The sequence below is a fragment of the Geotrypetes seraphini genome, chromosome 16 (genome assembly GCF_902459505.1).
Source record: "Geotrypetes seraphini chromosome 16, aGeoSer1.1, whole genome shotgun sequence".
NCBI classification, from domain to species: Eukaryota; Metazoa; Chordata; class Amphibia; order Gymnophiona; family Dermophiidae; genus Geotrypetes; species Geotrypetes seraphini.
The window spans coordinates 664,215-686,812 of NC_047099.1; the positions used below are offsets into that span (position 1 = coordinate 664,215).

Below are 22,598 nucleotides of genomic sequence, written 5' to 3' on the forward strand. Positions count from 1 at the left end.
GCCGGGCTTCAGTCTCAGCCTGTGCCAGAGGTGCCCACCTTGAGCAGCGCTGGGAATGGGTTAAAGAGGAGGCGGCAACCTCCGGCTCCACCTCTCCTTCTGCTCTTGACCCACTTCCTGCTGCAAACTCCGAGACGGCTTTCGCAAGAGGGGGCCAGAAGATGCTTTGTGGGCCCGGGGCGACGGGAGAGTGAGCAGCCACCGGGGTCCCCAACATGCCGGGCTCTGCAATCGCTTGGCTGGTGAGTCCGTCCTAAAGTGCTTGCCACTAGCCCAGCTTAGGAGGCCCGGGACGGAGCGAAGCGGCTTCATCGGCTCTTAGTCCAGGGCTGAGTCTCTGAAGTCTCTTAGTCCAGGGTTGAGTCTCTGAAGTCTCTTAGTCCAGGGTTTAGACTGGGTTTAGTCTTTCAAGGTGGACGATCTATGCCGATGGTGACCGGATGACAAGGTCTCAGCCCAAATTCCGAGCCAGCCTAGCTTAAACCAGCGTTCTCTTGCTTAGTTAAGCGACAGTCGATGTTTTTGACATGGCTTCATTTTCGTCTGGGTTGGGCTGAGAACTTTTCAGCACTTCCTGGACTAATGTAATACACTGAAAGCCAAAAGGTTGGAGCCTGTGGATTAAGTTAGTCCCAAAGAAACATCATTTTCCTTTTATTTCTGCTTGTATTCTCACTATAACAAATGACAAGTGAAGGACACAACGACCTTAGGAAATGAGAAGACATCCCAAGGACACGAAATGTAGCGCTCCTTTTCCTAAGGTGCGCTAGGTCTGGCACGCGGGGCTATTCCACCTGTTAAAGCCCTACCGCACCTTAGTAAAAGGAGCCCGTAATGTAGACGAATGCAAAGTGATGGCCATTGGGAGGAAGAATCCAAACGATATGGCATTCAGTCCTTCTTTGGCTATCTTTCGGTGGACATACAATTTAAAATCTCCACGAAGGTTAGGTTAAGTCAGTGGTCTCCAACTCAAACCCTCCGCAGGGCCACATTTTGGATTTGTCGGTACTTGGCGGGCCTCAGAAAAAACATAGTTAATGTCTTATTAAAGAAATGAGGTAAAACTCTTTATAGTTTATAAATCTTTCCTTTTGGCTAAGTCTTAATAATAATATTGTCATTTATAGCTAAAGAGACAAATGATCAAGAAATTGTTTTATTTTACTTTTGTGATTATGATAACCATATGGAGGGCCTCAAAATAGTACCTAGCGGGCCGCATGTGGCCCCCAGGCTGCGAGTTTGAGACCACTGGGTTAAGTGAACATCGGAGTAGGCTCAATACTGAAACTATGACACATCCTCTGCTTGAACATTTTTGAAATGCCAACCATGAGTTTGATCAAATTAGATGGCAGCGCTGTTCAGAGTCACAAAGAAGACAGTCCCTTCTCCCAAGAGCTTACAATCTAAACAGACAAACAGGATGTGATGGATACAGTTAAGGAGACGGGTTAATCTGCTGGCTGGGTTGGAGGGCAGAGGGGACTACAGGACAATCAAGCCATTGTGACATCACTGATGAGGTTGGCTCTTATTGGTGGAATGAGGCATGATGACATCACAATCTCAGCTCTGCCTCCCAAAGACTGAAACTCTTCACACCACTATTATGAATTACTTCTATAGCGCTACCAGACGCACACAGCGCTGTACAGAGTCACAAAGAAGACAGTCCCTGCTTCCAAGAGCTTACAATCTAAACAGACAAACAGGATGTCATGGATACAGTTAAGGGGAACGGTTGGAGGATTAAGGATTGAAAGCTATATCAAAAAGGTGGGTTTTCAGTCTGTTTTTAAACAAGGGAAGGGGCTTGACAGACAAACTCGGGTAATTTATTCCAGGCATAGGAGGCAGCTAGATGAAAGGAAGGAAGTCTGGAATTGGCAGAACAAGTAAAAAAATCTATTATTTTATTTATTTATTTAAAATATTTTTTGCCTAAAATCTAGGTGACAAAGTAAAAACATCCAAAATCATTAAACAAACATTTACAAAAAAACAAACAAAACATCTTTAGGAGCAGCATAATACAAAAATCTTCCTAAATATAGAAAGTCTTTGTTTCAATGACTTAAAAATTGGATTTTAATAACTTCCTAAACCTTAACACATTCTCACATACTGTTCCATGGAACTGGACCTGCCTCTTATTCCCACATCCAGTAACTTGCATTTTTCAGATCTCAATGTACACCCTGGCTTAGATCTTTGCAAAATATCATTGAAATATCTGGGTAGTTTACCATAGATTTGTAATGTATATGAAATTGTATTGGAACATAAGAATTGCCGCTGCTGGGTCAAACCAGTGGTCCATCCTGTCCAGCAGTCTGCTCACGCGGCGGCCCCCAGGTCAAAGGCTAGTGCTCTAAATGAGTCCAGCCTCACCTGCCTGCATATGTCCCAGTTTAGCAGGAACTTGTCCAGCTTAGTCTTGAAACCCTGGAGGGTGTTTTCCCCTACAACAGACTCCGGAAGAGCATTCCAGTTTTCTACCACTCTCTGGGTGAAGAAGAACTTCCTTACGTTTGTACGGAATCTATCCCCTTTCAACTTTAGAGAGTGCCCTCTCGTTCTCCCTACCTTAGAGAGGGTGAACAGTCTTGTCTTTATCTACTAAGTCTATTCCCTTCAGTATTTTGAATGTTTCAATCATGTCTCCTCTCAGTCTCCTCTTTTCAAGGGAGAAGAGGCCCAGTTTCTCTAATCTCTCGCTGTACGACAACTCCTCCAGCCCCTTACCCATTATAGCCGCTCTTCTCTGGACCCTTTCGAGTAGCACCGTGTCCTTCTTCATGTATGGCGACCAGTGCTGGACGCAGTACTCCAGGTGAGGCCCAGTACAGCAGCATGATAACCTTCTCCGAAGCCAATGAAGTGTCTTTAATATGGGGGATATGTGATCAGAATGTGACCCCCCTCAACATACAAGCAGCAGAGATTTGCACAATTTGCAAAGCTCGTACCCTACTAGCTGCCATACCCAAGTACAAGGCATTACGGTAGTCCAATTTTGACATCACCATACTCTGCAAAACTTCCCGAAAATCCCAGTAAGCACTGTTCTCATTGTGCCCTCATTCTCAATTTGGCATCAAGTATCACACCCAATGTTATTGGGGGTGACAGACATCAGAGGTTAACCATTCCAGAACAGTATTGGATTTTTCTCTTGGAAACATCATGGCATGGGTAGAATCCTTTCTTACAAAAAGCCTAACGAGGGCAGAATGGCGGGCAATGCAGGGAACCACAAGGATCCGCTATGTCACCCTTGCACTTCAACATGCGCTGGGGATGGGAACGCTACATCTACTCAGGCGACATTCAACTGATCAGCCCATTAAAGAAAAAAATGTGAAAGCTAAGCAGAGGGTCAAAGCAGGCTTAGGAAAATGGTTCAAGTTCAGTTTAAAACCCAGGTAAATCTAAGCGGTTTACAATAAAATGTAAAGTGAATTAAAAAAAATAAATAAAAAGTCTAGTAGCCAACAAGGAGAAAACAGAACTATGGCTAACTAACAAATGGGAAGGAAATAGCCCAAGATACCAACTAACTCTGAATGGCAAAACCATAAAATCATCCATGGAAGAGGTGAGGAACCTAGGAGTATAGCTGAACCGAAACCTACATATGATCCAACGCATCATAAAAAATGCATGTGACAAACCCTACTGGGTCAGAGCACTTAAACTCTACCTCACCATCAAGCAACGGCCAACGTAATACTGCAATGCGATCCTACTGGGCATTCCAAAATACATGATTAAGCAGATTCAAACAGGACAAAATGCAGCAGCGGAAAACCGAGGCAGACGAGTACCAGCCGCTACTGAAAAAGCTACACCGACTCCCAGCTGAAAGCAGGGTGAAATTCAAGATCCTGTTGATGACACCCAAAATCATTCACCTCTCAGAATATCTAGCAGTCAAACTACATCATCACATATCAGCACGCGCACTACGCTGGAGCCAAAATTACCTGCTGGAAATTCCCTCCTTCAGAGACATCAAATACAAAATGTTCTCCGTGATGGCTCCGAGGTGGTGGAACACCCTCCCAAAGGAATTAAAACGAGAAAAGGACACCGGAAAGTTCAAGAAAGGGATAGAGACCATCCTCTTCACAGACTACTCTAGTCAATAATACAACATAGAGGAGATAGTTGGCTAGCCCCCCATTAGGAACATGATAGGGTACCCAAAATTGTAGAGGATATGATAGACAAAAGCACAGAAAGCCCAGGAAATTAGATTTCAGGAAATGAGTATGTTAACGACAAACATAGAGCACAATACGCGATTCTAATAGATTGATTAGGGTTTAATTATGTCTGTATTGTAACATCTTTACAGAAGCTCTGAATTGATTTCCCAGTCATTAGTAGCAGTATAGAAGCTTTCAGTAAACCATTTGGAAACGGTGGGTCCATGGGGACAATGAGACATTGGACTGGAACGCCATACATGGTGACCGAATAGTGCATAGATATTAGAAGGACATGTTGGACAAGAGCAGGAACATAATTGCCAGAATTAAGTTACATGTCAGGTTGTTTTGGAGAAATTAAGTGGACTTCCAAATATTCGACACATAACACAATAGTAGAGATGTATTATGGATTGATTTTTATTTCATTGTGAGTAAGTTAAGAGTTGCCTCAAATGATAACGCATAGAATAAAGTTAGGTAGTATCATAATGAGTGAAAGAAGGAACGGTTTTAATTTTGTCTTCAGTGTCAGTTAAATAAAGTTGTTTCAAACGATGACATCAAGATGATGCTTAACGGAGCACTCGGGAGAATGGCAAGTTTCACCGTATTAAACTAAAGTAAGCCTTAGGTTTATATACCGCATCATCTCCACGGAAGTGGAGCTCGACAAATGAGGGATTCCCAAGCGAAAACTCCATGAACCTAACCAGCAATTCATGACAAGAAAGTTACTACTATTAATTATTTCTATAGTGCTACCAGACGTACGCAGCGCTGTTCAGAGTCACAAAGAGCTTACAATCTAAACAGACAAGACAGAAACAGGATGCCATGGATACAGTTAGGGTTGGTGGTTAATCTAGCTAGGGCAGTGAGGAGTAGGGTTATGGATTGAAGGCTACATCAAAAAGGTGGGTTTTCAGTCTGCTTTTAAACAAAGTAAGGGAACGGGCTTGGTGGTTTATTCCAAGCATATGGGGCAGCTAGATGAAAGGAACGAAGTCTGGAATTGGCAGTGGAGGAGAAGGGTATAGCTAAGAGCAGCTGATCTGAGGAACGGAGTTCTCTGGGAGGTGTATAAGGAGTGAGAAGAGAGGAGAGATATTGAGGAGCAGCAGAATGAACACACTTGTGGGTCAGCAATAGGAGTTTGAATTGTATGCGAAGGCGGATAGGGAGCCAATGAAGTGACTTAAGGAGAGGGGTGACATGAGCGGAGCGAGGTTGGTAGAAGATGAGTCGTGCAGCAGAGGTTTGCACAGATTGCAGGGAAGAGAGACGGTTTAGAGAGAGACATAATAATAATAAACTTTATTCTTATATACCGCCAACAATCTTGCGACTTCTAGGCGGTTTACAATGAGGAGAAACTGTACAGACAGCGAATTACAGAGTATAACAGTGAACATCTGAAATTAACAACATTAATAATAACAACAGTTTATATACTGCCGGACCAAGAAGTTCCGTGCTATTTACGATGAGTTAGAAAAGTTTCATAAATTGATTGGAACATTCATAGTTTAGATATTAGAGGTTAACAGTTTGCAAGATCAGATGTGGGTGGAATTAGGAAGGGGGCTATTGTCCTTATTCGTTACCTATGTACTTTGCGAACAGGTATGTTTTTAGGTGTTTCCTAAATTCGCTATAGTTGTTTGAGTGTGTGATTAGTTTTCCTAGGTCTTTGCCCCATACGGCTGCTTGGTACGATAGAAGTTGTTGATGATGTCTCTTATATCTGCATCCTCCAGCCGGTGGGGAAACGAATTTCAGGTGTGTTCTTCTCTCATGTCTGTTAGTTGGGAATGAGAAGAGGTCTATTATGTATTTAGGGGCTAGGCCTGATAATACCTTGAAGCAGAGACATCCTAGCTTGACATGTTAGAAGTAAATTGCAGTAGTCTAAAGCGTGAGGTCAAGGGTCCAGGTCGTGAGCTCCAGCAGAAGGGGTGAATTTGGGTGATGTTGTAGAGATAGAAGCGATAGGCCTTAACAGTTTGTTGGATGTACGTAGAAAATGAGAGGTCGGAATCAAAGATGACGCCAAGGTTGCAAGCAAAGGAGACTGGAACGAGGAGCAGAGGGTTTAGAAGGAAAGAGGAGCAGCTCAATCGTGGACATGTTTAGTCTGGGATGAATGGTGGCAACGCTTAAGGTAGTTGGGGCATCCTTGATACAGCACACGGCGAAACATGTAAGGATGACCGCCCCTGACCAAGTGTTTTAAAACAATAAAACTAAGTGTTTTATATATTTTTTGACCTATGTGAAATGTTTACAGTTTAGAAATTTCTAATATGGGGAGAAGTTACCTAGAAAATAATTTAAAATAAGTATACAAAAAAAATAAAATGAAACATTTGGGCCAGTGACGGTTTGATATGTTAAGCTCTAGGGCCAGGAGAGTATTCGAGCCCTGAGTGGTCTCGCTGTTGTATGAGTTCTTCACTATATGATTAAATAGTTTCAGATAACGGCAGGACATCCAGGCAGCAATGCCAGCCAAACAGGCAGAGAAATTTGGGGTGTAGAGAGGTAGATCTGGGAGTCCATGGGAGGAGATCAGGACACCGAGAGAAGAGGTCCTAAGACCTACGATGCAATGAATCCCTAAAGAAGAATTTGAAACGTGGGGGATTTAACCCAGATAAGGGTTTGACACACATTCGTGGATTTGTTTTTGGCCCAATTAAGTATTTCAGGGGCAGCACATACACTCTCGCATTGAATTATATGTCACAGTTTTGTTTCAAGTTCACAGTCACCAAACACTTTATTAGAGGAGGAAAAGGATGTGAATTTTCAGTGACAGTAAAGCCGCTCAGTGGCATAGATTTGTCATTAACTAGTGCTATGGACAGCACTGTTATTCACTACATCAAGACTAGGGGACTCTTGAAGTTACAGAGTAGAGAATGACACAGTGACAATTCATCACCGTCCCCGCGGATAACCACGGGAAACCATCTTCATGTCATTCTTTAAGGAGAGAGAGAAGAATCAGAGTATGAATGGCCACAACCACTGACCCGCAAGCTTTGCTTTGAAGAATGCTGGTGTTGAAGGAAATGACATGGGATTATTTCCTGCGGTTATCCGCGGGGACGGGAACGGTGATGAATTTTGTCACCGTGTGATTCTCTATTACAGAGTAACACTTTTAAAACCAATAGGAGGAGAATAGTTAAAATCTGGAATGCATTGCCAGAGCAGTTAATGTAGCTGGTTTTCAAAAAGGTTTAGCCAAGTTCCTGGAGGAAAAGTCCACAGTCTGCTGTTGAGACAGGCATGGGACGGTAGCATGGAATGCTTCTCCTATTTGGGTTTTTGCCAGGTATTTGCGACTTGAATTGGCCTCCGCGAAGACGGGATATTGGACCAGATGGTCCATTGGTCTGACCCAGTAAGGCCATTCTTATGTTCTTATATTAATCATAATAGTGATGTCTAGAAAACTGCAGATCCTCTGGGTCATTGTGAAGCACTACGGGTATGGGACGTCATCAATGTAATGTTCTTTTAGAGTTTCTCTTCCCTAGTTCCGGATTGTTCTGAACATTTGTAAAACATTTCTCTTTACTGTTATGTTGATGTTACAGCAACAAAACTGGAAAACTGTATTTATTTACTTATTTAAATAATTTATACACCACCTAAAAACCTAGGCAGTTCACTAAACCCCATACATGAAACAAATAAACATTTAAAAGCTATCAAACACGTCGCTGTACAGGTAAATGAATCCATAACCGCACTTTTGCTAAAAGCAATTGGAGATGGTCATGTGCTATATTGCATAATGCATTTTTGCTACCTTTGCACTTTATTAAACTGTACAATATTATGAATATAAAGTGAAAAGATGCAAAAATAGATTATTTACTAACAGTAAACATAGGCTAAAATCCTCATTGCACATTATTTATCCCAGGGGCCATTGTATAAGATATGTAATAAGTAACCGTTAGTGAATGAAGCTCACAGTATTTAATGAGTGATATTGGAAAAGCTTATTATCAATGAATATTGTAGCGTGGCCGGCCCTCAAGGCTCACGGTAACCGGCCCACGCTTACAATATTCTCCCCAGCGTGCTTCCTCAAGATGGAGGAAGTCCCTGTTGTGCATAAACTTAACCTATGTGTACAAACAGGATGGCCTCACACAGGTAAGTAAAGAAACAAAAATCAAATTTATTGTTCAACTGGCAAGTCCAAAAAAAATGCATCAAAAGAAAATGTATTCCAAAAGTTCTTTGGCAAAAACATACAACATAATATGCTAGAAACCAGCCTGGTCTGGATATCTGTTCCAAAGTTCTTTATCAATGTTCCAGGTGTAACAAAGTCTCTTGATAGTCCTTGACTCTTCCAGAGTCTTATTGGAAATTGGCAAACTATGTATGGTATACTGCACTGTGCAGCGCTGCCTCATTAAATGCAGTAACAAAAGATTGGTAGATTTGTCAAAGGGTTCCTTGTTATCAAAGGAAAAGAAACCTGCAAACTATTCATCATGGTACTGTGTAAATCCTGTCTCAAGCTTCCAGGATATTCACACCTGCTGGAAAGAACTTGCTGAAGTTTCTTTCACAGCAGCTCTTGATAAGCAAGAGAAAAAAAAACTTCTCATACCAGCAAAACCCTTGGCTAGCATCCATTCCATTAATTAGCAGCCTTCAAGAAAATCCTCATGTTCAACAGAAATGGAAACATTCAACAAAACTCAGCACAAAAAAAAACAATTCCAAACTAATTGATTTCCATTTCTTCACATAATCCCACCTCTGGTAAAGTGTTGCATTCCATAGCTTCACCTTCAGGATTTTTAGGGTTGTATCATCTGGTTCTGTGTCCAACATTTCAATGTCCCTTGTCTCAGGGGGACCTGGAGGCTCCTTCCACCTGAGAGCTTCTCCTCCGTCTCCTTTCCTCTTGGTCAGCCAGCTCTCTAAATGCTGCCAAGCTGCTGTACCACGCCCAGCCCTACTCCGGGGCTGAACTTCCTTCAGCTGTGGTTGCCTTTTCCCCTGCTTAGCCAGCTTTCCACAAAATGGAGGATTTAAAGGGGCCCTACCAGTTTTCATCAGGCTGTGTTCTGCATTAGGACTGAACACAGCCTGTGCTTCCGGTTCTTGTTCTTGCCTAACAGGGACAACATGGTTAGCCCGGACTAGTTTCAGGGGGTGTTTTTTATCATTCTTCCCTGGCACAAGGCCGGTCTTGGGCTCGGGTTTGTGACAATATCCAGCCAACTGGGGGAGCTTTGCCCGATGGAAATTCTCTCTCCCTGGACACGATCAAGGAATTTAGTCAAGCACCCACAGAGTTGGCTCCTGTGATGTCCACTGTTCACGCTAAGTCACCTAAATTACTTGGGTGTGAAGAATTCTTTTTGATCCTGAGCAAGCCACGTGCTCCGGGAACAAAACAATTACCCATATATAATATGTAAACTTTTTTGCAACCCAAATGCATGACCTTGCATTTCTTAGCATTAAATTTTAGCTGCCAAATTTCAGACCATTCTTCCAGCTTCGCCAGGTTTTTCTTCCTGTTGTTCTGGCGTGTCTACTCTTTTGCAGATTTTGGTATCATCTGCAAAGAGACAAATCTTATCCCCGACAGCCCTTCAGCAAGATTACAATATAAAAATAAAAATTTGGGGAATAAAACGAATGACATAGTACAACGTACAGGAACAAATGGACGAACCACAATTGAGAATAGCAATGGACAGAACATTAGGGAGGAGTAGCAACCACACCGCCTTATGCAAAGGTATTGAATGAGCAAGAGGCTTTCGGAGGAGACAGCGACAGTCCTAGTGGAGGAGAGTGGAAAGGGAATGTGGAGCTGGGGATGGCCCAGACGCTGCTGTATTTCATAGCAGGATCCGGCCAGGGTCTGCATCGATCCCATCGAGTTTCTTCATTTTATTGCTGTTTCAGTTCCTAACAATGTACTTTACAAGAGCAACTTACGCTTTTCAGCAAATTGTAACTCTATCCTTCCCCCCTTTCTCTCCCCCTTCTACACATAAGTTCATGTAATTCTTTTTCTTCTTCTCTACCCACTATTTTAAGTTCTTGTAAACCGTGTCGAGCTCCATACTCATGGAGATGATGCGGTATATAAACTTAAGGTTTAGATTAGATTAGATTAGATTAGATTAACGTATCTGAATTTCTCCTCCCAACATGAATCCATGTTTCTGTACTTCATCAGGGTCAGGAAACGTTAACCATAAGTTGCTCTTGTAAAGTACATTATTAGAAACTGAAATAGCAATAAAATATATCGTATCATGATGACCCACTTTGTTGATGATCCTAAACTACAAAGCACATGTCTGTCCATCCCTATATTGTATGTCTCCCTTATTTGAAAATTATTTGTTGTTCATCGCTTTGTAATCTTTGAAAAAAGTAATTTTATCAAATACGAAATAAACTTGAACCGATTAGCGCGTGCGAATGTGTCCATAGACTAACACCCACGCTAATCAGTTAGTGCACCACAGAGTTTCAGACCCTGCTCTGGCATATGGCGGGGGTCAGATGATTTGGCGGAATAGTATGGGCTGCGTTCTCTCATCTGCCAATGGCGAGATCCCCTTGATCTTGGATGGAGCGCAGGGCACTGCTTTGGGTGGCTTCCTCCTCTGTCGCATTCCCAAAGACAGAGTCATTGGAAAGGGAGGCCGTCGCAGCAGCAGCGGGGGTTGCCTTCTTTTCTAAACAGAAGCTGCTTCCTCTCCTGGGCTCAGCTTGGTGTTTCCTGTTTGAGGAAATGAAGCAGAGAGTTACAGACTTCAGTCTCTGATTTGGACTTTACTGTGCCATGTTTAATTTTGGGATTTAAGAGCCATCATTTAATAAGCTGTAAACGGTTTTGGCAAACCTGTTGGAATACACAAAAATATTTATCCCTTCCCCAACTCATTGCGTGTTTAAGGAGTTTCTGGAGGCGAGCGTCCGATTAAATAATGAATATGAACTAAACTAAACCTTTACAGTAGAATGAATAATAAGGAAAAAGGAGGAGAGAGAAATTTTACACTTTTGAAAATAACCAAGTTTTCAGGTATTTACGAACTATTTGACTATATTTAAAGAATCTCAGAAGTGAAATAGATCTAGTGTTGTCTGCTCGAGTTTAGTCTCTGCCTAGGTCCTCCCTTCGCCACTTGGTTCTGAGTCGTATTAGCTGGGAGTTGTCAGGAACTCACCCCCCACTTCCTGTTTGTTCTCTTGTCTTGCCTAATATTCTGCTTGACGTTTTGCCAGTCTCTTTATGGGAAACTCCCTCCTCTTCCCCTAAGGCTGAGTTGCTACTATGATTTTAACTCCTTCTGAGACAGGAGAGCCAGGAGCCAGCCCAGAACAGATTGGCTATCTGCCCTCTCTCCCATCGCAAGAGACTCTGCTCCTTGGAGAGTGTATGAGAGACAGCAAGCAGTCTGGAGAGAACTGGGGTGGTTCATCCTGTTTTGTGCCATAGATTAAGGTGAATGAACTGCTCCAGTCTGAACTTGTTGCCAGATCTTTTCTACAGCAAGGCAGATACCTCAACTCTGCAAGCAGATAGGCTAATTCTTAGCTTCCACCATTTTTTTGTTTGGTTTTAAACTTTATTTTTATTATTCCATGTTTGACATTTTTTCTACAACAAGAATAAGTTGAAAACAGTTAACAAACAATTATAACAATAAAAATAATCAGGTAACAGCAGTCCTCTAGAAACACCGTTGCAGCTGTTATGAACCCCAGTTGACTAAGTCCTCTGAGCTCCTGTAAAAAGGAGTAGGGGTGGTTAGAGATGTTGGCCAGGCTTTTTGTGGCCATTTATTCATTTTTAAAATTTTTCATTCCGCTTTAAACCAAAGTGGATCACAATTAAAACATACATATTAAAATGATTCCATGATGGTGACCAAGTAAAACTTTGCCCACTAAGCTGTAGCTGGTTAAATCTGAATATTGTCTTAACTGGCCAGGTGCTAGCCAGCTTGGAAAAACTCCAGTCACTGGAAATGGCCAGTCCCAAAATTGCTGCAAAACACCTAAGCGTTCCCCTTGATGAGGCGTTTTTTTGGAAAATAGAAGACACTGTGAAAACATAGAAACATGACGGCAGATAAAGGCCAAATGGCCCATCCGTAGCATCCACTGTCTCCTCCTCTCCCTATTGGCTAAGGCTCTTAACATTTGCATCTCCTCTTCCTATAGGCTAAGGCTCTTTGCACCTGCATTGTGAGGTCATAGAACTGCCCATCCACAGTAAGCATTATCTCTCTCTCTCTCTGAGAGATCCCACGTGCCTATCCCAGGCCCTCTTGAATTCAGAGACAGTCTCTGTCTCCACCACCTCTTCCGGGAGACTGTTCCATGTATCTACCACCCTTTCCGTAAAGGTCCATCAAGTCCATGATCCTGTTTCTAACGGTGGCCAACCCAGGTCCCAAGTAGTAAAACAGATTTAATGATGCTCGTCCTAGGAATAAGTGGTGAATTTCCCCAAGTCCATCTTAATAATGACTTAATGATGTAGTGTGTAGTTATACAAAATTTATTTTACTTCAATATTTTTATAATGTTTCAAGAAATATATACAACAAATCTCCTCCCCCTGTCCCTGAGAAACTGCATATTTGCTAGTTGACAGAAAGCGCCCTCTGGTGTTCAGGAAGATTATCTGCTATATATCGAGACATTCCCTAATTGGGTTGTGTGAATATTACAAGATGTAAAGTTTGTGTTTACCTGTTACAAGGAATTGAGATTAGGATTTAGCTCAGATGTTTCTCAGTAACTGAAGATGAGTTGACTTCAGTAGTTTCCTTTTGCCAGGGGCCTTTTTCTAAGCTAAGGCAAGCACTTACTGCTGCAAAAAATGCCACCAAGGGGGATGCTTAGGTGTTTAGCAGCAATTTTGGGATTGGTGCATGCTACCCGTTCCCTAAAAATAAACTGTATCTGTTAACCTTGGTAGCGGCTCTGCATGGGATTGGTTAGTGAAGCTACACTGCCTCTCACTGATTAGCATGTCAGTCCTTACCACCTACAAAATGGAGGACAGTGGAGGCATATGGCCATTAATGCTGAAAATAGAAATATCAGCCATTTTACCCTTGTGGTAAAAATGGCCTTAGTGCATGGCAATGACCCTTGTAAGGATGTGCTAAGCAAGAGGCCCCTTAGTGTACCTGAGGCCAATACTATCTTGGTTTTTTATTTTGGGATTTATAATTTTGCTAATAAGAGGCTTAAATTAAAAATAAATTTGGAAGGGAATGCCACGAGTAGGTCAGATACTTGCAGGATACTTAAAGGACAAAACAAATTGTCTTTCAACCCTTTGCATTACTCTCACTCGACTCCTTTTGCCTCAGGATTTCACATCAGTTATGTTTTCATCAAATTCTTTGTCTATGCATGTTTCTGTGATTTAATCACGATTCTTTTTGTCCCAGGTCTTTATGAATATACATCTCTTGCTGGCTGCTGAGATCCCTGGGGATATCTCCTTGCCAGAGGCAATCCTAATTCAGGGAGCACCACTGGGACATGGGAACTTCTCCAGAAACTCTATGAGGAAGAGGAGGAATGTTGACTGCAAATCCGATGAGCACTTAGACCCTAGTAGACAATTCTGCTGCAAGAAATGTCAGAGAGGTAACAAAAATTAAAAAAAAATATTGAGAAGGCCTCCTGTCCTGCTGCGTCCAGAGAATCACTTCCATTCTCCATATTCCCAGTCCCAGGGATTCTTCTCAATCCTTCTGGTCCCAGAGAGATACTTCCATTTCTTCTGCTCTCTGTAGTCCTAGGGATTATCATTGACAGCTGCAGCCTAGGGAGTGCGCCTCCTGCTGGTACCAGAGAGACATTTCCTCTCTCTGCTTTTGGTAAAATTCTTGCAACTGCAATGTTTTGATACTGAAGTGAACACTCTTAATGCAATATGTTTAACAGAAAGCATGACTTCCTTCTCTGGTTTTCCTGTTCTATATTGATTGATATGGACAATTTAATTTTTTTTAGGTTTCTATAGGTATTCACATTGTAAAGGAACTGGGCTGATGACTGAGTGCAGACCATGTCGAAATAGGACCTACACAGATGTGGAGAATTACATTGGAAAATGCTCGAAGTGTTATAATTGCCAAAAAGGTATTAATCACTATAATTTTTTCATCAGAAATAAAACTTTATAGCATAGGCCAGAGCAACATCTTGTCTGCACAATGCAAATTAGAACATGATCAGCTTTGATGGCTGATTTCATGGCCTGGGCCCCAACTTTGAGCTGACTGACATTTGGAGGGTGCCGTAGTTATATGTTGCATACGTTAGTCTCTGACGCTTCCTTCCCCCCTCACCAGTGTCTCCATTTGCTCCGTCACAGATTTGGGACAGGTGGAGAAGTCCGAGTGCACCTCCACTCAGGGCACCGTCTGTGGATGCCCAAAGGGTCAGTACCAGGTATCGGCTGGCAACACATTCCAGTGCAAGAACTGCTCAGAGTGCCAAAATGGCAAAATCCTGACTGAGTGTGAGTAAAGGCTGTTTTCACTCCCGATGCAGGGCCCGGCCAAGCCAGTACAGGAAATGTCATGTCATGCTGATCTCTTGCAGGTGGGGGTTACGACGACACCATCTGTAACTGCTTCTATGGCTTTTACTTCACCATGGAGGACAGAACCTGTCACCCCTGCAAAGAGTGAGTAACCAAGCAGATGTCCCAAGCGGAGTATCCTCAGTCCCGTCTGCACCCCTTTCCACCCACCTCCGACTAGAAAACTCACATACACCCTTTAACCCCATCCTCTGTGACAACTCTTTTCATTCTTGCGACCGAGTGGGAAAATTGGGGGGAGGAGTAGCACTATACACTAAGGAAAGCATCAAAACCACCAGAATCACAGATGTTAGATACACCGGGGAATCCATCTGGGTGAACCTGGCCAGAGGAAAGGAAAAATGCCTATACCTTGGTGTGATATATAGACCTCCCAGGCAACAGGAGGACAAAGACATAGAATTAATCGAGGACATAGAGAACATCACACTGCGCGGGGACTCAGTAATGCTAGGAGACTTCAACATGCCAGATGCAGATTGGAACACACTCTCCGCGACTACGGGTAGCAGCAAAAGAATATTAAACTCCATAAAGGTAGCAAATCTCAAGCAATTGGTATTGGAGCCCACCAGGGACCAGGCACTACTAGACCTAGTTCTCACCAATGGAGATAGCGTCACGGAAGTCTCAGTAGGAGACACACTAGCCTCCAGCGACCATAATATGGTATGGCTCAACCTCAAGAAAGGTTTTCCTAAAACAAACACAGCAACAAGGGTTCTCAACTTTAGAGGCACAGACTTCAACCGCATGGGAGATTTTGTCCACCAGGAGCTACATAAACAAGCAAGATCTGACAATGTGGAGGACATGTGGATGTCTCTGAAGTCCATACTACACGAAGCAACAGACCGATACGTAAAAACAGTAAATAAACGCAAGAGAAACAAAAGACCCCAATGGTTCAGTAAAGAAATTTCAGACCTAGTTAAACAGAAAAAAGACGCATTTATCACCTACAAACACTTAGGCAGAGAGAGGGCAAAAGAGGACTATCTAGAGAGATCTAAAGCTGTCAAAACAGCAGTCAGAGAGGCCAAACTCCGAATGGAGGAAGAGCTAGCACGGAAAATTAAGAAAGGGGATAAATCTTTCTTCAGCTATATTAGCGACAGGAAAAGAAATAAAGATGGGATAGTACGCCTGAAGAAATCGGACGGTAACTTTGCGGAATCAGATTCTGAGAAGGCAGAACTACTAAACCAATACTTCTGTTCAGTGTTCACCCGCGAAATGCCGGGAGCTGGTCCACAGCTGCAGAAAGGAGATAATCAGAAAGACCCATTTCAAGATTTCGAATTTACGCCCAGTAGCGTCTACGAAGAAATATCAAGACTCAAAGTAAACAAAGCCATGGGACCGGATAACCTACATCCCAGAATGCTCAGGGAGTTAAGGGAAGTCCTGGCTGAACCATTATCTGTTCTTTTCAATCTTTCCCTAAGCACAGGAAGGGTCCCCTTGGACTGGAAAACCGCTAATGTAATCCCACTCCACAAGAAGGGCTGCAGGACAGAGACAGCAAACTACAGACCAGTGAGTCTCACGTCTATAGTCTGTAAACTCATGGAAACACTGATCAAACAGAATATTGACACAATCCTAGACGAAAAAAAACTGCGTGATCCACACCAACACGGGTTCACCCAGGGAAGATCCTGCCAAACTAATCTGATTGACTTTTTTGACTGGGTTACTAGACAACTGGATGCAGGAGAGTCACTGGACGTGGTATACTTGGATTTCAGTAAAGCATTTGATAGCGTCCCTCATCGAAGATTACTGAACAAGCTGAAATCGATAGGATTAGGAGACACTCTAACTACATGGGTTGGGGATTGGCTGAGCGGTAGACTTCAGAAAGTGGTGGTGAACGGTACCCCATCCAAAGCATCAGAAGTGATCAGTGGAGTGCCGCAGGGCTCGGTCCTGGGCCCGATTCTATTCAACTTATTCATAAGAGATATGACGCGGAGACTTAGAGGAAGGGTATCACTGTTCGCCGACGACGCCAAACTTTGCAACATAGTAGGCAGAAGCTTGTTACCTGATGATGATATGACACACGACCTACTGCTTCTGGAACAATGGTCGACTACTTGGCAGCTGGGATTCAATGCTAAAAAATGCAAGATAATGCACCTGGGAAAGAGAAACCCGTGCAGAACTTATGTTCTAAATGGTGAGACCTTGGTTAGGACCACGGCGGAACGCGATCTAGGAGTGATCATTAGTGAGGACATGAAGGTTGCCAATCAAGTGGAGAAGGCTACCTCCAGGGCAAGACAAATGATGGGATGCATCCGCAGAGGTTTTGTCAGCAGGAGACCTGAAGTTATGATGCCGTTGTACAGAGCCATGGTGAGGCCTCACTTGGAGTACTGTGTCCAGTTTTGGAGACCACATTACCGAAAGGATGTGCTGAGGATCGAGTCGGTGCAGCGAGCGGTAACCAGGATGGTCTTAGGGCTCAGGGATCTCACGTATGAAGAAAGACTAAAGAAATTGCGGCTGTACTCACTTGAGGAAAGAAGAGAACGGGGTGATATGATTGAAACGTATAAGTAAGAACATAAGAACATAAGAACATAAGAAGCGCCATCTCCGGATCAGACCTTCGGTCCATCAAGTCCGGCGATCCGCACACGCGGAGGCCCTGCTAGGTATTCACCTGGCTTATTTTATAGCCAACCATATCTTTATATGCCTATCTCAAGGAGATATGCATCTAGTTTGTAGTACATCACGGGACGCATCGAGACAGAAGAGGATATCTTCTGGCTCATGGGACCCTCGACCACCAGAGGGCATCCACTGAAAGTCAGGGGAGGGAAGTTTCATGGAGACTCCAGGAAGTACTTCTTCACCGAAAGAGTGGTGGATCATTGGAACAGACTCCCACTCCAGGTGATAGAGGCTAGCAACGTGACGGAGTTTAAGAGGAAATGGGATACTCATGTGGGATCGTTAAGGGAGTAAACTCAGGGGGGAGGGATACTTGGAATGGGCAGACTTGGTGGGCTATAGCCCTTTTCTGCCGCTTTTTTCTATGTTTCTATGTTTCTAACCCTTGGAAATCAAAAGGCTTCTCTTGAAATGACCCCTCGCTAAATGTATTTCCCTTTTTTTAATTTCATTTTGATTTTGATGGACGTAATCGCCTCCCTCTCCCCCTTTCCCTTACGTTTGATGTACGTCAGTGCGTAAATGCTTCCCTCCTATGATTTTTACTTTTTAATTATATGTTATTGTTAACCATTTAGATACTTGTATGATAAACGGTATATCAGAAATAAAGAAACTTAATGTCGCAGCCTCAGTAATTCTTCCCCTCTCCAGATACTATATATGAGGCTGTTTAGTTATAGGGTTACCCTCATCTGGCTCCAGAAAAAAGGAGGACGGATTGAGACAATGGAAAGTAAACCCCGGATGTCTCAATCCATCCTCCTTTAGTCCTAGACTAGTTCTACCGTGCATATTTGCCCCCCCAGGCTCACTCTACACTAACCCTCCCCTTCAGCCTTTCACCTCTGCAATGTCTTCCTCTTTCACAGGTGTCAGGACTCAGATTGCGAGAAACATTGCGGCAGACTTTTGGGATCCACAGACCCATCCACGAGTAAGTATCTTCTCTCCTGGGGCTCCCTTTGCTCTGCTCCTTAACTTACACTTGTCTCTGTATTGCTTTCGAGAGGGTCCTGGCCCCGCCCCTTGCATTTGGTTAGATTAATTAACCACTTTTAGAAGAGATTTGCCAAGGTATTGCTTCATGAAAAGGTGTTAATAGAGCCAAATAAATACACAAAGAAAGTCCATGATAAGATCATCATAACTCATGAATTGACTCTCCCTTTCGCCTCAAGTCCCAGCCTGTTCTCTCTCCTCAGGTCACAGCCCTGGATTGCTTTCGATGATGGCTCTACTGCCTTCTGGATTTATCTTGACGGTGCTTGGCTTTGCGTGGATGTATTGGAGAAAAAAGCCTTGGTACCGCCAGGGTAAGAGATGCTTTGCCCCTCTCTGTGCCTAAGAGTGAGACACAAATCAGGGCAGGTGAAGCAAGAAGAGAGGATATGAGAGAGGTCTATAAAATCCTGAGTGGAGGAGAGTGGGGCAAAGTGATTGTTTAGTTCTTGAAAAAGTACAAACATGAGGAGACACACTATAAAGTTACCTTTAAAACAAAGAAGAGATAATTTATAGTTAAGCTCTGGATGTGGTTAGAGCAGGTAGAGGAAAGGAAAAGTCCATAATCTGCTATTAAGATAGACAAGCGGAAAGCCACTGCTTGCCCTGGGGTTGGTAGCGAGAAACGTTTATACTCGTCTGACCTACTCTGGGAAGCAGAGTACAGGGCTAGATGGACTATTGATCTGGCCCAGTAGCACTATTCTTATCTTCTTAACAAATTGAAAGCTGTAGCTTTAAGGTGAGGACATTTTGTGGGTACAGTGCTGGGGGAAATGACATAGAACTGGGTGGGAAATGCATTACTGAGGGGGGAGTGGAGGAGAGGTGGCTTGTGAGTATACTGCTGAGAAGAAAAGGTGTAGCACCGGGCAGAGGTGATGGGGAGGTTGGTTGTAGTGGGAGGGGAGATGAGAATTGGAAGGCATTGTGCTGAAAGAGGTGGAGAGAAAAGAGCACCAAATGGAGAGGGTATGGTATTGGGGAAAGGGGAGGAAAAGGGATTCTTGACCTCCGATTCTCTGCTTTTTCTAGTAGTGACAACTGTGAGCACTGATCATCCTTCTCCAGAGCAGGTAAGAGGAAACATATACCAGAGGCTTCTAAGTAAGTGAAAATATCTCTGTTTCTCTTAACACTTCTTTTCTCTTTCCTGGATGTTCTCTGTGCACCTGCTCTCTCCCTCCCTCTCGCCGGTCTGTTTTCGGTGCACCTGCTCTCTCCCTCCCTCTCGCCGGTCTGTTTTCGGTGCACCTGCTCTCTCCCTCCCTCTCGCCGGTCTGTTTTCGGTGCACCTGCTCTCTCTCTCTCTTCCTGGTGTATTCCTGGTGAGAGGCACCCATGCTCTCCTCCCTCTCGCTGATCTGTTTTTGGTGCACCAGCTTTTTCTTCTTCTTGCTGCATCCCTTGGTTTCACGGTTTCAATATAGATTAAACCCTATGGATCTCTCTGCAGCTGGTAATAGCACAGACCTCGACAACCTACCTCCCTGGTTATCCTGGTTTTTCTCAGCTGGAATATAACAAAAGTGGAAGGGAACCATCTGAATCTGAAGAACGACTGACTTTAGCAAAGAACACCAAGTTACCAGACTGTATCAATGACGTTGTGATAGCACAGCTGCCAGAAAGTAAGAATTTAAGTAGCTGAGGAAGATTCTGGTCTTGCATTCTCCATCAGAGATCGTGCGTGGGGGGTGCATTTGTAGGTTGAATGTGGGTGTCTGTACCTGGGTGTGCTTGTAGCCTCTCTGCAACATGTTACATTCAAAGGAATACAACATCATTAAGTTTAATTCATTTAATTTTTTGCGACAGGCACCAGGATAATAGTGGGTAGAGCATCTCCTTTCTTTATTCTGGGGCTCATAAGAGAACCAAAGGCGCTGAGGAGACTGGGTTGGCTCTTTTTTTGAGAACAATGCCTGAGTCGCTACAGGAGGGGGTGGGAGCAGAAAGTTTTTTATTGGGGGTGGGGGGGGGGTGGGGGTGGGTGGGAGGGTCTATACATTAATGATGATTTATCCACTTTGCTGTTGGTTGTTTTCAGTTCATGGGAGTTGTACGTTTCATTGTTTATCATGTTTTTCTTTATCATTATTTACCATAAATTGCAATTTCAAAGCGATTAAGTGCTCTCTCCTTTTCTCTCGCTAGATCCTCGGGTCCTGTATGCTGTGGTGGACAACGTGCCCCCCTCTCGGTGGAAAGAGTTCATGCGTCGTTTGGGCCTCAGTGACTATGACATTGAGAGAATTGAGATGCAGAATGACCGTCGTTACCGGGAAGCCCAGTATGGGATGTTACTGGCCTGGCGGGAGCAGACAAAGCAAGCAGGGGCCACAGTGGAAACAATTAGTCGAGTCCTGAGAGAAATGGATCTCAGTGGCTGCAGTGAAAAAATCCAGGAGTCCCTGCAGCAAGAGCTTTAACTATTCATCTTGGGTCTATTCCCTTCCTTTTCCTTGGAATTGTGGATGAGCTTCTGAGACCAGCCAGGTCCTTTCTTCAGCATCAGTGATGGGACGAAATACCTAGGTTGATAGGCCCGATCCTGTTTCAGGCCCTGCACCTTACGCTGAGGGACAGCGGGTAGAGCATCAGACATGAGGCACAGGAGTCGGGCCTGCCCTGGGTGGAGGAGAAAGCTTTATGTTACTGACTCAGATGCCTCTTGGTGCTATTAAAGCTTTCCAAAGCAAAAGTCTGATTTTTTTTTTTTCCCCTTCATCAACAGTATCTACTAATTTTTATTTCTGCATTTGGGACCTTAGTACACATTTTGTAGGCTGAAAATAGGCCTGAAAATGACCAGAAGACAAAGTACAATTATTCCGTATGAATATCTTTAGCCCATTTAAAAACCGTGTGTACTGAATGAGAATACCCAAACCAAAATATTTCTTAAAATGAAACGAGATAAACACAAGTACCCTCAAATGAACTATTTTCCAAAGCTAACCTCAGGGAGAGGGCTTTCTACTCAGTTGGGCATTAATTTGTATAAAACAGGATTCAGTGTTATGACTGTAAAGTTTTTCTTGTAAATACACTTAAAGCAGCTTCTATTGGAGAAATAAAGGAGTGTTTCAGATTCTAGCTCTCTTGTGCCCTGTCTGCTAATGTGAGAGACCTGCAGAAAAGCACTTTCATGTCCTTTAAAGAGCTTGGAGCGAAAGGGTCACTGGAACAGGATTTGAGCAAGGTATGTTAAAGAACGGGGTTCTGGGGCATAGGGGGAGGGAGCGTGTGAAGGAGGTCACAGCACCCTGATCCCAGCGCTGCTCTCTGTGACCCGGGGCGGGCAAGTCAAAACTAAAACCACCCCAAAAGTGGTATACATGTCCCATCCCCCTATCATTGCACTGGGGTGGTGGAGGATGAGAAGTTTCCTAGCACCAGGGAATAAAGAGAGAGTGTATTGGAGAAAGTAGATTAAAGCAGCTGCTTCATTACAAAAGATCAGAAAATGAACAGCAAAGTGCCCCTGAGAATCTTTATTACATGAAGCTCACACACAGTTTTCAAATCTCCAAAGAGCTGTGGAACATCTTCTAGGCTTAAAAACAAAGAAAAAAATCCAACAGAGTGCAGAGATGATGTACTAGAATCAGGAACTTTATTAAAAGTCAACAAACCGGGACCCGACACGGTTCGTGTTTCAAAGAAACACTCCTTCCTCAGGGGTCCTAGCTGGGAATCATACACTTTTCACTCCGTATTCACTGTGATAGGGGATTAACAGAACCGCAAATAACTTTTTCATATGTTATTTGCTGTTTTCTATTATAAACTATCGTGAATATAGTGGAACTGCAAATAACATGGTGGGAGACCTGGCCTGTTCCTGAAGGAGAGGCAAAACACGGTGAAGAAAGTGCTGGGAATCAGCGATTTCTCTATGCAAGCTGATGTAATTTGGGGGGAGGAGCCAGCTAGCTAAAAACCGCAAATGCTGAAACCGCGAATACGGAGGGAGAAGTGTACTAGGTGTGAGTAGAACCAAATAGAAACCATAAAACATGTCATTC

At 43.5% G+C, this 22,598-nt stretch overlaps 1 protein-coding gene across 1 annotated transcript; it reads left to right on the forward strand.

Moving 5' to 3' along the window:
• Positions 1-86: 86 nt before the first annotated feature.
• Positions 87-21,666, forward strand: TNFRSF1A (TNF receptor superfamily member 1A). The gene is made up of 10 exons (XM_033925584.1): positions 87-242; positions 13,706-13,907; positions 14,277-14,405; positions 14,641-14,787; positions 14,871-14,955; positions 18,435-18,499; positions 18,768-18,878; positions 19,603-19,643; positions 20,024-20,198; positions 20,725-21,666. Exons 1-10 carry the CDS (start codon positions 216-218, stop codon positions 20,997-20,999), a joined length of 1,257 nt encoding a protein of 418 aa, XP_033781475.1. The 5' UTR covers positions 87-215; the 3' UTR covers positions 21,000-21,666.
• Positions 21,667-22,598: the final 932 nt, after the last annotated feature.

Excerpts from the sequence above, each read along its gene's own strand:
- TNFRSF1A (XM_033925584.1), top strand. The coding sequence starts at position 216 with ATGCCGGGCTCTGCAATCGCTTGGCTG. Across the intron at positions 14,406-14,640 it reads GTGTTATAATTGCCAAAAAG|ATTTGGGACAGGTGGAGAAG; the intron begins GTATTAATCACT and ends GCTCCGTCACAG. Across the intron at positions 14,956-18,434 it reads ACCTGTCACCCCTGCAAAGA|GTGTCAGGACTCAGATTGCG; the intron begins GTGAGTAACCAA and ends CCTCTTTCACAG.